This window comes from Chiloscyllium plagiosum, chromosome 19 (genome assembly GCF_004010195.1).
Source record: "Chiloscyllium plagiosum isolate BGI_BamShark_2017 chromosome 19, ASM401019v2, whole genome shotgun sequence".
Lineage (NCBI taxonomy): Eukaryota > Metazoa > Chordata > Chondrichthyes > Orectolobiformes > Hemiscylliidae > Chiloscyllium > Chiloscyllium plagiosum.
The window spans coordinates 208,935-226,621 of record NC_057728.1 but is presented as its reverse complement, the minus strand read 5'-3'; the positions used below and the strand labels follow the sequence as shown (position 1 = coordinate 226,621).

The following is a 17,687-nucleotide window of genomic DNA, read 5'->3' as shown; positions in this document are numbered from 1 at the left end:
AAAAAAAATGAAGCTTGTCCTACTGAAACATCAATTGGTTGGGCGATATCTCAAGTGTTTTCTGAAGGAACATCTTTGTGCTAGAACTAAATGCTGTAACTCAAATGTGACAGTGCGTCCAGGTGAGTTCAGATTTAAAACAGATGTGTGATCAATCATTTGTCAGTAAAATAAGGTGCAGGTGATCACACAGTCTTGTTGTAAAAGTATCACATGGTTAAGCTGCAACTGAATAGCTTATGAGCAGCGTGAGCAAGTTGGCCTGAAGTCAAGGTTAATTAAAAACTAAAAGACTGGCCACTTTCCTATCAAATAAGCCATGATATACAGCCTACATAAGCTAGGTGCGAATGGGCAAGACAGAAACAGGAACACAGAAAGGAACAGCAGGAGTAGGGCCATTTGGCCTGCTTGCCATCCAATTCAATTCTGACTAATCATTCAACTCACCCTGTTCCCACTTTTGCTCTTTGATCCCTTAACCCACAATGGCTACATCTAGCTCATGAAAAGCATTCAATGTTTTGGCCTCAACTGCTTTCTGTCATAGAGAATTATATAGGCTCACTATTCTCTGGATGAAGAAACTTCGCCTCATCTCAGTCTTAAATGGCCTACCTATATCCTTACACAGTGACTTCTCCTTCCTGCATTTACCCTGTCTCACCCTGTTTTTCATAGAAATGAATAAAATCCCCCTCATTCTTCTAAATTCACAACCAATCCAGTCTCTCATCATAATTCCCTTCCACAATCCCAGGAATCAGTCTGGTAAACCTTTGTTGCATCCTCCATGGACAGAACGCCCTTCCTCATGTCAGTCAGAGACCAAAACTGCACACATTATTCCAGGTGTGGTCTCAAGACCTTGTACAGCTGCAGCATCCCTACTCCCTACATCCCTAAAATCTTCTCGCTACGATGGCAAACACACGACTTGCCTCAAATTCCCTCTAAACCTCCTCCCCTCTGCTTATTTTCAGAGACTGGTGTACAAGGACACTCAGGTCTCATTGCACCTTACCCTTTCCCAATTAATGCCATAATCTGCCTGAATAAAAACTGGAAGAACCGCAGATGCTGCAAATCAAGAATAAAAAAAGAAGTTGCTGAAAAACCCCAGCGGGTCTGGCAGTATTTGTGAAGAGAAATCAAAGTTAAATCTTGGGTCCGATAATCCTTCCTCAGAACCTAGTCACTGGATCCAAAATATCAACAATAAGCTGCCTTCCTGTTTTTGCTGCCAAAGTGAATTTATCCATATTATACTTCATTTGCTATGCACTTTCCCACTACAACATCTGAATGAGTGAGTTAGCTTTATTATCACACCTCTGCATCCACCACACAGTTCACCCTCCACCCAGCTTTGTCATCTGTCAACTTGGAGACATAGGATTTAGTTCCTGTTAATATATATCGAGTAGCTGGGATCCAAGCACTGATCCCTGCAATATCCCATGAGATACTGCCTGCTACTCAAAAAACTGTTCATTCTACTGTCTTTTCTGCCTGCTAACAGTTCTTGAGCCAAGTCAATGGTACACTATCCCTCATCCCATGCACTTGAATTTTGCATGCATGATCTTTTAACTTTATTAAAAGCCTTCTGAAAGTGCAAGTAAATCTATAAAGGCTTCCTTTACTAACTCAATTGGCTACATCCTTGAAAAACTTGCAATGGATTTGCCAAGCTGATGCTGACTCAGCTTGTTCCTGTCACCATTTTTCTAAGTACTCTGCTTTTGAAAGGACTCTAGCATTTTCACTACCACTGATAGGAGAAAGCAAGGACTGCATATGCTGGAGAGTCAGAGTCGAAAAGCGTGGCTTCAAGAAAGAGCACAGTACGTCAGGCAGCATCCGAGATGCAGGAGTGTCAACATTTCGGGCAGTAGCCCTTCATCAGGTGTTGATTCTCCTGCTCCTCGGATGCTGCCTGACTTACTGTGCTTTTTCCACTGCCATGCTTTGACACTTTCACTGATGTCAGGTTAAACAGTTTATAATTAAGTTTTCTCTTTTTTAAAATAGTGAGGTTACATTAGTTACTCTCCAATCCTCAGGGACTGTTCCAGAGCTGATAGAACTTTGAAGGTTAACCATCTATGCATCCACTTATGCATTCTCTGACCACTTAAGTACTCTGGGATGTAGATTATCAGACCCTGGGAATTTATTGACCTTTAATCTCAAATTTCCCAGGGCCTGATATTGAATGAATTTCCCTACTAGTAGTGATTTCCTTCAGTCCTGCTCTCCCTCATGACACATTGTGTACTAAAATATAGAAACATAGAATTTTCCAGGACAGAAATAGACCATTCCGCCCATCAGGGTTTTATCAGCTTTCGAAAAAGCTACCCAGCCAGTGCCTTTCGTCAGCCCTGTCTCCATAGCCCTCTAAAATTCATTACTTACAAATATACATTCAGCTTTCTTTAGAAACTCAGTATGGAATCTGCCTCTCCCAGGCAGCGCATTCCAAATCCTGACAAATGTGAAATTGCTCTTCATTTTAGTCCTAGCTCTCTTGCGGACAATTTTGAAATTGTGACCTCTAATTACTGATATACCAACTAGGCAAAACAGAATATCCAGCTTTACCCTGTCAAAATTGTTGATAATTTTGGACACTTCAATGAGGTCACCTCTCCCTTCCATGTAACCCTGCATTTCCCATGGCTAATCCACCTAGCCTGCACATCTTTGGACTGTGGGAGAAAACCAAAGCATCTGGAGGAAACGCAGGCAGACACAGGGAGAACCATGCGAACTCCATACAGACAGTTGCCCAAGGGTGGAATCAACCCAGGACACTGGCACTGTGAGGCACAAATGCTAACCATTGAGGTGTAGCATCACTTCCTTGCTGGATGTAGGTTTGCTCGCTGAGCTGGAAGGTTCCAGCAAGCAAACGTACTTCCAGAACCTCAACCTGAGCTACAATTCGATGCATCGAGTATATGAAACAAGGTAAATGAGCCTGTAGCGCAGGGACGTGGCTGCAAGGGGATCAGGGCTGGGAACAAAATATCCAGGGATGCACATCTTCTCAAAGCTCGCTACCACTTCCTTGTTTTTATACTGTATGCCTCTATTTATAGACCCAAGGATCCTGTAAGCCTTCTGAACAACTGCTTCAACTTTCCTCGCCATCTTCAGAGAATTATACATTTAAACTCCAGTACTCCCCTTAAAGTTGTACTATTGAGCCTGTATTGTCTCCCCACATTCCTCCAAGCCAAATACATTACCTCACATTTGCCTGCATTGAAATTCATCTCCCGGATGTCTATTCATTTGGCAACTTTATTATTTAAATGTCTGGATTAACTTGCACATTAGTCATCAGCATCTTCTCTTTCCCTCTTTCCACCCACTCACCAACCCTTACTCGAGTATAGTCTTAACTTCCCCTCTGAACTTTCTACATTCAACTTGGTTCTGACTTATGTTATCCACTGGCTATGTTTCACAAACATCTTTCCTCTGGTTCATTGTATGCTATCATGTAGGGGACTCTGGTTTTGGCTACACGACCAAATACTTTCCATCCATTACCACTCTCTGCCTTCTATGAAGCAGCCAGTTCTGAATCCAGACAGCCAAATTTCCCTGTATCCCTTGCCTCCTTACTTTGAATGAGCCTTCTATGGGGAAACCTTATTAAATTCAATAAGGCTTGTGAGGCATGACCTGACCCTCACAAAGCTATGCTGACTGACTATCTCTAATCAAGCTAAGCTTTTCCAAATAATCACAAATCCTGACTCTCCGAATCCTCTCCAATAATCCTCTCCAATGACTCCAATAAACTTAGCTCTCCTAAGTCCATTCTTTAGTTCCTTCCTGGCTCCCTTGTAATCATCTAGAGCCCTGTCTGATCCTTGCTTCCTCAACCTTGAATAAGGGTTGACCAATAAAGAAGAACAGAAAGCAACACAATTACTACAACAAAACCTCCTGTTTACAGAGTCCAGGGACTAAAATAAACAAGAAGTTAAAACAACAACTGTTTATTTTAAACACATCAAGTCAACAAAAGACATCATGCAACACCCCTAACCGAACTTACGAAGTTAACAGCCAAGGCTCCTTTACGCTGTCTCATTTGCATGCGAGGCAATTGCATCTCTGCATTCTTCTTGTGCCCGGTTGAGCGCAGGGTCACAGAAAACTCCTCATCTGAAAAGAAAATGAACCCAATAATTCTAAGCAAATTACCTCCACCCAACACACAAAGTAACAGCAGAAAAAGCAGTAGACAACCATTCGGTTTCTCAATCCTAGTCTGTCATTCAGTACAATCATGGCAGATTTGTTTGCATTTCACATTCTTGTATTCCCATTTACTCCACTCCTGATAACCTTGGGCCCCTTTGTTCAACCAGCTCTGCCTTAAAAAATATTCAAAGACCAATTAAACACAAAACACGTGGACGACAAGTTTCTAGGGTGTGTTAGGGATGCCTTTCTAAAACAGTATGTTGAAGAGCCAATCTCGAGAATGTGCTATTTTAGATCTAGTATCACAATTTAAAAAGTGATAATTCACAATCTTGTTGTAAAAGAACCTATAGAATCTGAAATGATTGACTGAATAACACACAAGGCCTCACTTAACATGGTTGCATTCCTGAAAGAGGAACATTAAAACACATCAGATTTTTCAAATGTAAAAAATCGTAGTCAGGTTCTGTCTGAAATTGTCTTATTGGGGCAAAAATAAAGGTTAAAACATTTTACATTGCTAAATTCCTAGCTTTGTAAATGAAGTAATTTTAAAAACCAAAATAAATTTTGGAACAAAGGAATATTCTGACTCTCCCAAAAACCAGCACTCCACAACTCTTATCTCATTCGCTGACTCTCGCACTCACCCAACAAACCCCCGTCTTTCTGCCACCAACTACACTGTCGAACCATCTGTCCAACCCACTCCCTGATTGCCACATCTCTCTCCAACCTATGTCTAGTATTCTAACTTGCAACAAATCCCACTCACTAATTACCCTAGTCCTCACTGATATACATTGGTTCTCTTGTTCAGCAGGGCCACCATTTTAAAATCTTCCATAGCTTGGTCCCTTCCAGTCTCCACAACCTATAATCCTTCAATTTATCTGCAATCCCACATTCTCTTCTTTATCCCAGATTAAATTGCTTCACCAAATCTCTTCGGCTGACAGAGCACAGATTCTGAAATTTTCTCCTTAAACCACTTCACCTCAGCTTCTTCCTTTATGACACTGCTTAAAATCTGACCCATTAATCATCTGAACAGATATTTCTATGTGGCTCAGTATCACGCTCTATAACAACTTCGCAAACTGCAATGCTTTATTATGTTGAAAGGTTCTTGGCACTGTGAGGCTACAGCACTAACCACTGAGCCTTTCTTCCTTTCTTTATCCAAGATTTTAAAGTGCCTTTTTTCTGATCAGAAAACTTATCTTGGAGCAGCTGAGAGCTGGAGCAAAGTGGGCTGGGGGCTTGGAGCAGCTGACAGCCAGTGTGGAGCAGGGTGGAGACATGGTGCAGAGTGAGCACAGTTGTTGGACTGGGGTCTGGCACAGTGGCTTGCAAGGCTGATCAGACCATGAGTGAAAGGTCCTGCGGTCAGCTACAGTATGGTTATCCTTTTAACGATGTCTTATTTCTAACTCATACTATAAATCACTAAGGTAATGCAACTTCTTTTCTTTTTATTCCTCTTTTTATACCTAAGATTTATACCTAGGTACTCTGCATTTAAGATGGTGCGATGAAAGGCCACATTATAAACTTTTCACTGTACTCTTGCACTTGAGCACATGTGACAAAGGATGTTCTATTCTATGCTGTGAATCCAACAAGGGATTAGGCTATATTGGATCTGGTGATTTGTAATGAGACAAAAGAAAACGCAGAATAAAATATGCCCAAGGGAATTGTCAGTGACATAGTATCACTTAACATCTGATGTGAGAAACACAGGTCAGAAACAACTGCTGAATTTAAAATCAGGGTAATTATGTGTGATTGAGGGCAAAGTCGGTTGGAATGGATTAGGAAAATAATTTGGCAGAAGAGACAGTTGAGGAACAAAATGGCAGATGTTTTAAAAAATAATTCATGACACACAGCAAAGACATATCCCAGTGAGGAAGGAGGATTCTAGGAAGGGGCTAAATTGAACATAGTTATCCAAGGAAGTTAAAGATAGTATCAAATTGAAAGGAAGGCATATAATGTGGCAAAGGTGATTAGCAAATTAGCGAATCAGCAAAGTCTTAAAATCCAAAATGTGATTTTTTTTAAAAAAAGGAGAAAATAAGCTATGTGAAACTAGAAAGTAACATTAAAAAAAAGATAGTAAAAGCTTCTTTAAACATTTTAGAAAGGAAGAAATGGACCAAAAAGTGAACATACCATTGTTAGAGAATGAGGCTCGGGAAGTAATAAGGAGCCTAAAAATAACAGAGGAGCTGAACAAATCTTTTGCAGTCTTCACAGTACAGGATACTAATAGCATTATAGAAATGTTAATTAAAGGACTAAAGGGATGGGGAGAAACAAACAACTAACTATCACAAGAGAAAAAGTCCAAGGGAAACTAATGGACTAAAGGCAGACATGACCCCTGGAGCTGATGAGTTGAACTTTTGAGTTTTAAAGGAAATGTTGAATGCACCACTGACAATCTTCCAAGAATCCTTAGAATATGGAAAAGTTCCACAGGACAAGAAAACTGTCAATATCACACACTCGCTCGAAAAGGGGAGACAAAATAGATGATAGCACTGGGCCAAATTAGCTTAACATCTATTTTTGAGAAAATGTTAGAGTATAGTATAAAGACAGTAATAGAAGAGCATTTTAGAAACAAGATGGACATGCTCAGCATGGCTTCATGAAAGGGAAATAATGTGTGACAAGTTTATTAGAGTTTTGGGATTTGATTAAGGGGCTGGAAATTGGACTGAAATCTAATGGGTTAACTGCCTCCAATACCGCACAATATGTCAAAGTACCAAAGAGACAGAATCATAGAACATTGAACAGTACAGCACAGTACAGGTACTTCAGCCCTTGATGTTGTGCCAACCTTTTATCCTACTCCAAGATCAAACTAGATTAGATTTTTTAGATTAGATTACATTACATTAGAGTGTGGAAACAGGCCCTTCGGCCCAACAAGTCCACACCGACCCGCCGAAGCACAACCCACCCATACCCTTACATTTAACCCTTACCTAACACTACGGGCAATTTAGCATGGCCAATTCACCTAACCTGCACATCTTTGGACTGTGGAAGGAAACCGGAGCACCCGGAGGAAACCCACGCAGACAGGGGGAGAACGTGCAATCTCCACACAGTCAGTCGCCTGAGGCGGGAATTGAACCCGGGTCTCCGGCGCTGAGGCAGCAGTGCTAACCACTGTGCCACCGTGCCGCCCACATAACCTACATAATCTTCATTTTACTAACATCCATGTACCTATCCAAGAGTTGCTTAAATATACCTGATGTATTTGACTCGATCACCACTGCTGGCAGTGCATTCCTCGCACCCACCACTCTGTGCAAAGAACGTACCTCTGACAGCTCCCCTAAACCTTCCTCCAATCGCCTTAACATTATGCCCTCTTGTGATAATCATTCTGCTCTGGGAAACGTTCTCTGACTATTCACTCTATCTATGCCTCTAATCATCTTGCACACCTCTGTCAAATTGCTTCTCACCCTTCTTTGCTCCAATAAAAAAAGCCTAAACTCCCTGAACCTTTCTTCATAACACATGCCTGCCAAGTCCAGGCAGCATTCTGGTAAATCTCCTCTGCACCCTTTCTAAAGCGTTCATTTCCTTCCTATAATGAGGCAAGCAGAACTGAAAAAAAAAGTCAAATTCTCTCTGATAAACAAAACCTGTAGTAAGTTAGTCACTTACTAACTGACAAGACCAGGATGCACTAAGAATGGGGTTCAAGTTAAGGAATTATAAAAGGGATCAGTGTGAACAGCCTAAGAATAACACTGCAAGAAGATCCAGAACAATCTGACCAGTTCTCAGTGAGTTTAAGTACCATGATGCAGCTGGTAGAAGTAAATTGGTTGAGTGGAATAATGATTTATTAATTTTAGTAAGAGAATAAAATTCTTAATTGGTGAAACCTTTTGATGAATCAGACTCATCAGTACAGCATAGATCAAGGGGAAAACAGTGGACAGAATATATCTGGATATCCAAAAGACCCACACACTGTTCCCAGCCACGGTGTTGGGGACAGTATACTGGCCATGGATGTGACTGACTAATTAATAGACAGAGTTGGGGAAAAGAGGGTTTTTTTTTTTTTTAAGATGGATACTTGCAACTAATGGAACAATGCTGGGGACACAAATATTTAATATATTAAATGACTGGAAATACCTAAGTAAATACATTGGCACCAAGACTGCAGATGACCAAACAGGTAGAAAGGTAAGTGAGGATGGCAGAATCTACAGAGGGATATAGACAGGTTACCCAGTGGGCAAAAGCTCGACAGATAGAATATAACGTGGTAAAAATGAAGTTTTGCACTTCGACAGGAAGAACAGAGGAACTAATTATTTACATTGGGATATACTTGAGAAATCTGCAGCACAGGGGGATTTAGGGTTCCGAATGCAACCAAAAGCTAGAATTCAAGTTCAACGGCTAACAAGGAAGGCAAACAGCATGTTGACCTTCATTTAAAAAGGGAATAGAGTATTAAAAAATAAACGAGGTAGGTTACATTAAAAACTATAAAAGGTACTGATTTAACTACAGCTGGGTTACGGTGAACAGTTTTGGTCCCCTTATTTAAGGAAACATATACTATCATTGGAAACAATGCAGATAAGGTTCACTAGGCTGACTCAGGGTTTGAAGGGATTTTCTTACGAAGATAGTTGAAAAATCACACAACACCATGTTATCGCCAACATGTTTATTTGGAAGCACTAGATTTCAGAGCACTGCTCCTTCATCAGGTAGCTTATTTTGCTTACCCTCTCTGTTCTTTGTCCGAAGACCCAGGCCCATCATTTTGGGTCCAGCACCAAAGATCTGAAGTTTTCTCAGCTCTGGATTTTTGGCAAAATCATCTTCAGAAAGATCATCCTGTAAAGAAGTTAACTTTTGATCTTTTTGTAACAATCACAGGAAACTCTAATTCCTTACTTATGTATATCCTTACTTACAATATATTATTAGAAATAATAGGGTCTGTGGGAAAAGTGAGATTGGGGCAGACCAGCAAAAAAAAAACTCAATTGCACAAAAATCACCCAAAAGCCTAACAAAGTACAGCACAGCCTGAAATGAACATTTAAATCATATTTATTAACGAAACAAAAGTAAATTTAACACATTACATTGAAAAAATATTGTTAATGCAAGGTCAGAGCGACATCAGAAATGAATGGCTGGGGTTGATTGCCTTCTAACTGTTTCTTGAGAGTTGGTTTAGATTGTGGGACAAGAACAAATTAGAAAGGCAAATGATATGTATAAGAGTAATGCAGTCCTGCAGAAATTATACAGGGCTTTGTCAGGAATTATACAAGAATATTCTTGTCTCAGACGGACAGCAATGAACATCCATTAGTTTAAACTTTTAAGATCAAGCTGTTCAATATATAGTATTGTAGCACTCATGCTCTGATGGCAGCTGACATCAGCGTATGTGCAGAACGAAGTGTGGGAAATGATCACGGCTGGAATCGCGCTATTGCGAACAGACGTATGCATTCTCGAAAATGCCCGTTCCCTAATTCTTCAGAGGTTAGAGCCAAATCACACTGTTGAAACACGCTTTATACGAGAACTACCTGTATCATTTCTTACAACCGTGGAGACAGCAAATGGATTGAGGAGTTCACTTACCTGATTCAAGGCTTTCACCGAGCTGGGAAAGATCTGCACAGATGAGTTTTCAGCAGTCTACAAAACAAATAGTGTTAGAATTATAACATGTGATGCTGCGATTCATTTCTGGTTTACCCAGGAGGAATCAGCTCCCCAAATATGAGAGCAAGGTGGGGAATGGAGAGAAAACATAAGCTAAGGGAAATAGAAAACTCCATGCAAAGCCAGAACTGAGGGTGGGGGCATGAATTTTGATGCTGATGAATCTTACCGAGAGACTGGCTCCTGACTGAAACAATTCATAGGGATAGAGTATCCTTTCGTAGTGGGACCGTAACAGCGAACCAATACCCTTTCCTTGTGGGTAACTCATTCGACTGGCTACTTTGGCCCATTTTTTCTCCTTACACAGCACTTCAAATCCACCCTCACTTGCAACCACCTGCAAGAGCAAAGTTCATTCTTTAATGCTTAACCATTCAAGATAAAACTGAAGAAAATCATTTTCCGATGATGGCTGAGTACTATGCTGCCTCAGTACTATGCTGCCTCAGTTATATAAACCCACAAGTTTCCAGATTGGGTGCCTGTTCTACGTTCAGAAAATAGTTCCTCAGCTCATTTTCCACTCAGTTCCATGACTAATCTTAAGTTATCAGACTGCCAGCACTCAAACGTGGCACCCGATATCTTCATAATGAGGCAAGTGAGAAAGAAAGTACTGAACAAATTTGAGGAAAAGGAAAATCTTATTGTAAAATAATTCAGAGTAACATAGAATCTAAGAGGAAGATTAGGTCATTTGACCCATCCAGCCTGCTCGACCATTCAATAAAGGTTATGGCTGATCTAGTTGTCGCCTTAATTCCATTTTTCTGTCTGCACTTGATAACATGCAACTAACCCATCAATCAAAAATATATTTTTCTTTCTCAGATGGAATTAAAAACCCAGACCCCAATAGCTTTTTGTTTTTTTTGAGGGGGGGGGGTGCGCTGAGATATGGATCAGATGATGGAGTAGGTAGCGAACAGCCAGATACAGTGTGCAGACAGTCTGCGAGAAGGGATGGGCATTTGATAGGGCAAAGGTGCAGTCAGTGTGATGGGTTGACGTATGTCTATTTAAATGCAATAAGTATCAGGAATAAGGGTGACGATCAGTACTTGGAACTACGATGTTGTGGCCATTACGGAGACTTGGATATTACAGGGACAGGAATGGTCCAGGGTTTAGATGTTTCAGATGGCGGGGTGTGTAAAACAGGTGTGGGAGTCGCATTGCTAATCAGGAATACTATCACAGCTGCAGAAAGGGAGGTCATTGAGGAGGATTCGTCTACAGAGTCAGTATGGGTGAAAGTCAGAAACAGGAAAAGAGCAGTCACTTTATTGGGAGTTTTCCACAGGCCCCCCAAAAACAGCAGAGACAGAGAGGAGCAGATTGCAGATTTTGGAAAAGTGCAGAAGTAACTGGGTTGTTGTCATGGGTGATTTGAACTTCCCTAACATTGACACTGATTGGAACCTACTTAGTTAAAATAGTTTGGATGCAGCAGTTTTTAAATCAGGTGTGTCCAGAAAGGGTCCCTAACTCAATATGTAGATAGGCCCACTAGAGGAGAGGCCATATTTGATTTGGTGCTTGGTAATGAACCATGCCAGGTGTCAGATCTGTCAGTGGGAGAGCATTTCAGTGATAGTGATCACAACTCCTTAACCTTTACTATACTCATGGAGAGGGATTGGAGCAGACGGTACTGGAAAATATTTAATTGGGGGAGGGGGAATTACAATGCTATTAAGCAGAAAGTGGGGCACCTTGATTGGGAACAGATGTTCTCAGGGAAATGTGGAGGTTGTTAAGGATGCCCCTGCTGATAGTGCTGGACAGGTTTGTCCCACTGAGGCAGGGAAGGGATGGTACGCTGAAAAAACCTTAGGTGACAAAGAGATGTGGAACATCTAGTCGCAAGGAAGAAGGAAGCTTACTTAAGGTTGAGGAGGCAAGGATCAGACAGGGCTCTACAGAGTTACAAGGCAGCCAGGAAGGAACTGAAGAATGGACTTAGGAGAGCTAGAAGGGGGCATGAGAAAGCTTTAGCAGATAGAATTAAGGAAAACCCTAAGGCACTTTGCACTTACATGAGGAACATGAGGATGACCAGAGTGAAGGTAAGGCTGGGCTGACAAGTGCAGGTGGATTTCAACCTGAAAAAGTGTGAGGTCACTCACTTCGGACGATCGAATTTGAATGCAGACTATAGAGTTAAATGCAGGACTCTTGGCAGTGTGGAGGAACAGAGGGACCTTGGGGTCCATGTTCATAAATCCCTCAATGTTACCCACCCAGGTTGATAGGGTTGATAAGTACACGTATGGTTAGACCACACTTGGAATATTGTGTTCAGTTCTGGTCACCTTATGACAGGAAGGATCTGGAAGCTTTAGAGAGGGTGCAGAAGAGATTTACCCGGATGCTGCTTGGACTGAAGGGCATGTCTTATGAAAAAAGGTTAAGGGAGCTAAGACTTTTCTCATTGGAACAAAGAAAGACTAGAGGCAACTTGATAGAGGTGTACAAGACTTTGACAGGCATAGATAGATTGGATAGCCAGAGACTTTCTCCCAGTGTGAAAATGGCTATCATGAAGGGCCATAAATTTAGGCAACTGAAGGAAGGTTTAGGGGAGATGTCAGAGGTAGGTTCTTTGCACAGAGAGTAGTGGGTGCATGGAATACACTGTCAGCTAGTAGAGTCAGATACATTAGGGACATTTAAGTGATTCTTGGATAGGCACATGGAAGTTAGTACAATGAAGGGTATGTAGGTTAGTCTGATCTTATAGTAGGATAAAAGGCCAGCACAACAGAGGGCTGAAAGGCCTGCACTGTACTGTTCTAGGTTTTATCTTCAAGAAAAAAAAATCCACAACCTCAACCCCAAGTGAAATGACACTTCCCATCTCGATCTGAAGGCAAACTTTTTTTTTTAAATGACCATGTTAGCTTGTTCTAGCCTCCCAAGAGGAAACACCCTCCATATCCACCTTATCAAATCCCCTCAAGCTCTTATGCATTTCAATAAATTAATTTCTCAGTCTTCTACAATCCAGTGAGTATATGCCCAGATTGTTCAACCTTCCCTCATAAGGTAAGCCCATGAGTTGAGTCTAAATTGCTTCCAAAATACCTCCAAACATCTCTCAAAATAACAGCAAAATTGTACACCATATTCCAAACAGGAGGGGTTGGTTGGTTGGTAAGTTCACAATAGGTGGAGATAAAGCCCAAAGAGAAAAACAGTTGGACAGTCATTGAAAATGATGAGGCTAGGAGAATAAACAGCTATTAATGGGGATTGCTAGTAGCTAACAATGGGATGTGAGTAACAGCAGACAATGTGATAACAGAACCTGGTATGTGGAGTTAGGGGTAAGGACAGAGGAGAAGCTCAAGCCCTTCAGTTGCCAAACTTGATGTTGAATCCAGAAGGCTGTGTTGTTCTCAAACAGAAATAATATACTGTTCTTCCAGCTTCTCTGAGCTTTGCTGGAGCACTGCAGCAAGCCTAAGACAAAGATGTTGGCCAGGGAACAGGGTGATGTGTTGAAGTGGCAAAGATATTAAAGGATCTGGACAAAGATAAGTGCATAGAGTTAGGCCACAGATCAGTGATGATTTCATTGAATGGCAGAACAGACCCACGAAGCTGAGAGACCTGCATGACATTTCCTGCAACTAATCAAGATCAAACGACGTGTTGTGAGACTGGTTACCTTATGCTTCTTGACACCTCTATAGCCTTTCAACAATTAACCATGCCATCTTCAAATCTTTGTTGGCTGGCTGAGTGAGACTGCTCTTACCTAGTTCTGTTCTTCTTTTGTCAGTTGCAGCTAGAGGATATCCTGCAATGACTTCAGCTCCTGCCCCTGTATAATTGAGATTTGTGTTCCTTCACTTTGTTTCTTGACAATTCCGGATTTTAATTTTAATTGTCTTTAGCTGACAAGATTTTGACCAATGGACTTCCCACTCTATTATCTGCTTCTCGACCTCAATTTTAAGATTTAAGATGATACTTAAATTCTTGGCAAAGTAGCAGCGTTTGGTGTCATTTTTGATAATGCTCCTCTTAAACATTTTACAGCATTTAATTATATTAATGAAACGGTTTACAAATTGAAGTTACTGATTGTGAAAATCATAATTGAATCAGGAAAAGTCAATAGTTTGGTTTTGCAAAACAAAAATCATTTTAAACGAATTAGTTTTTGAAGTAACTAGCAAAGTGTACAAGAGATTTCTCTTCATTATAATGTGCCTATGTTTCAAAAAGGCATTTGACAAGGTGAAGCATCAAATGTTGCTACCAAAAATGGCACAATATGTTAGCGTGGATTAAAGATTGGTTAGCTGACAGGATACAGTCAAAATAAATTAGATTCAAGGTTGGCAAGATGCAACTAGAAAAGAGTCACAGGGAGCAGTTATGGGGCCTCAATTTACAATAAGACAATCCAGACCATCTGTATCAATGACTTGGATGGATCGATTTATACGGTAGTTAAATTTGCCAATGACACAAAAGATAGATAGAAAAATAAGCTGTCAAATGAGTTTAAAAATATTAATGGATATAGATAAGTCAAGTAAGTAGGCAAACATTTGCCAGATGTTGTAAGTAGCAGCCAAGTAAGCCAGTCCTCCTTGACAGGAGGAATAGAAAAACAGGACACAATGCAAATGAAGAGAGATTCAGAAAGGAGCACAGATCCCTTACATAGGGGCAGGAGCTGAAGTCATTGCAGGATATCCTGGAAGAACAGAACTACATGAGAGCAGTCTCACTCAGCTTGCCAACGATGATTTGAAGATGGCACGATCAATTTGGCAAAATGCTAAACAGATGTCAGGAAACACAAGGTAACCAGACACACGTAATTTTGACTTTGATTACTCAGAAACATTCAGCCCCTTGGGCCTGTTCTGCCATTCAATAGATCATGACTGATCTGTGGCCTAACTTCATGCACCTGCCTTTGTCCATATCCCTTAACACCTTTGCTTAACAAAAGAGCTGTCGATATCAAATTTCTGGTTCAGAGTTGAGACAATGGCAGCAGAAATCAGACTTGACATTCAAAACATGGAGTTGCAGAGAAGAGGGATGCAGAATTGTGAAATGACACATTCAAAGACCCAAGAACGTTGAGTAATGGAGTTGGGAGGTCATGTTGCACCTGTACAGGACATGGGTTAGGCCACTTTTGGAATATTGAATGCAATTCTTATCTCCCTGCTATAGGAAGGATATTATGAGACTTGAAAGGGTTCAGAAAGAGAATTTGTGAAATGAATCTGAACAAGTCAAAGCATGGTTTATGGCCTGGTCTAAAATTCCATCCAGTGCCCAGTCAAGGCTTGGCAAAAAAACAAGAAAACAGCAACCTGAAATTAAGAGCCAGGATGACATTCAGATAAAAGCAAGGCACTTTGACAATAGATTATTGTATTTGACTTTTGCTCTTGTTCTTAATGATCAGAAAGAGATCAATACATAGAACTGTTCCCGCAAAAAAGCTGAAGATCTAACCTTACTGAGCGTGTATAAATCCAACATTTTTCTTTCCACATGTGGAATTTTCAATGTAGACCCCTGCAATTCCCAGAATTTTGCGATGTGATCTAGAAAGTTCAACTTGACTCGTGTTTGTGCCTGAAAACATACAACACTTGTTCAGTTAGTAATGTTACTAAAATCTCTACAACTCAATTTATTTCAGTGTCATATTAAGCCAAACAACACCTTTGCCAAAAAAAAAAGTTCTGACATCTCAATGAAAAGACAAAACTGAAGTATTCAACAATTCAATCATTCAGTGATAACACAGAGAAGATATGTAGTGGTAAGTCTGTTTATTAACTCTTGCTTTCAGCTCAAGTCCAAAGTTGCCATGGCATCCCTGCCTTCTCAGTCAAAAAATGTGGCGCTGGTAAAGCACAGCAGGTCAGGCAGCATCCGAAGAGCAGGAAAGTCGATGTTTCAAGCATAAGCTCTTCATGCAACCTTCTCAGACTTGCTTCTTGCCTGAGTCAAAGTGATCCCCCAGGTTAAACTGTCCACCAGCTGTCTCTCTAAGAAAGCAGTCCTATGATCCTCTGGGACTACGGGGTCTTCACCTTTTCACAACAGCCTGTGGAGAGGGAGTACACACATCTCTCCCCACCAGTGCAAAGACTCTTATCACCAAGCATACACAATGCTTCCCATGGGAACATATATAAATTCGGTCAGTCATGGACCAAGGCTTATTATAAAAAAGGGGACTTGGAGGAAATCTGGGCTCCAGACATGAGGCACACAGGCCAACTGTTTTGATCAGGGCTGTTGTGAATTTAGACTTCTAGTCTGAGTTGGCAGCCGGTTATTTTTGGGTGGAGAAGCGGGTTCCTGTGTATCTCAAGTTAATTCTTAACTTGTAAGCATTTCAGAAGCCATTGTGATTTCTTTTGGTAACAGCTTTTTAAACCTGACTTTAGTGTGAACAGGATTTATGCATTACTGACAGACTTTTCTTATTTAGATTATTTTGTGATCCGGGATGGGGAATAATGGGACTCCAAAGTCTGAGTATATTCTGGGGGTTTTTTTTTTAAGCTGAAGGGAAAGTCCCACAAAAGAAAGACAGACCGAGTAGAGCAATCCTGTAAAGTTCCTGGAATAGCTTGACTGTGTAAAACAAAACTGTTCCAGAGAAGGCATGGATACAGTGAACCAAGTCAATTCACAATGCATCTCAAGGTGCATTAGAAAGAAGTCAAACTTCGAAGACCATGACTAGATGCCATTGCCAACAATATCATAATGATTGGGATAAGGAAATTTCTTTGTTACTATTTGCTCCTAATGAGTCCAAGGGATTTAGTTTTAAATTTTGTTGCAGGAGACAAGGTGTTAGTGCTGTTCCATGTTTCTGCTGCAGAGGACAGACAAATGGGCATGCGAGCAGGACAGGTTAAAAGCGTCCCATATCCTGCAAGGACGCCATCCTTAATTTCGCAGTTCCTTCACCTATGTCACATCTGTTCAGATGATGTCACCTTCTAAAATAGTAATGCTGATATGGCTGGCCTCTTCCGTAACTGTGGATTCCCACCCACCGTGGAGGGAAGTTATGCGTGGAGTCAGAGAATGGGTGAGGTTCTTAATGAGCACTTTGCATCGGTGTTCACCGATGAGAGGGAGATGCGGACGTTAAGATTAATGTTTGACTCGTGGTGTTGTACAGGGATCCGTGCTAAGACCACTGTTGGTTGTGATACACATAAATGACCTGGAGAAAGGTGTAAGTGGTCTGATTAGCAAGCTTACAGATACACTAAAACTGTTGGAGTAGCAGATAGTGAAGTGGACTGTCAGAAAATGCCGCAAAATATAGATAGATTGGACAGCTGGGTAGAGAATTGGCAGAATGAATTCAATCGGGCAAATGTGAGGTGATACATTTTGGAAGATCTAATTCCAGAGTGAACTATACAGTAAGTGAAAAAGCCCTGGAGAAAATTGATGTACAGAGAGATCTGGGTGTTCAGGTCCACTGTTCCCTGAAGGTGGCAACACAGGCCAAGAAGTGTTTTCCTTCATCGGACGGGGTACTAAGTACAAGAGTTGGCAAGTTGTATAGGACTTTGGTTTGGCTACATTTGGAACACTGCATACAGCGGTGGTTGCCACATTATCAAAAGGATGTGGATGCTTGAGAGGGTCACCAGGATGTTGTCTGGTATGGAGGGCACTAG

At 41.1% G+C, this 17,687-nt stretch overlaps 1 protein-coding gene across 1 annotated transcript in view; it reads right to left on the bottom strand.

The window, feature by feature from the left end:
* Positions 1–17,687, bottom strand: part of kdm5a (lysine (K)-specific demethylase 5A) — a 207,806-nt gene that overhangs the window by 145,867 nt on the left and 44,252 nt on the right. Inside the window, exons 3-7 of the mRNA XM_043708905.1 lie at positions 15,481–15,603; positions 10,154–10,324; positions 9,901–9,957; positions 9,024–9,135; positions 4,079–4,188 (exon numbers count right to left, since the gene is read on the bottom strand). Of these exons, the coding sequence (XP_043564840.1) occupies positions 4,079–4,188; positions 9,024–9,135; positions 9,901–9,957; positions 10,154–10,324; positions 15,481–15,603 (573 nt within the window). The remainder of the gene's footprint in view (positions 1–4,078; positions 4,189–9,023; positions 9,136–9,900; positions 9,958–10,153; positions 10,325–15,480; positions 15,604–17,687) is intronic.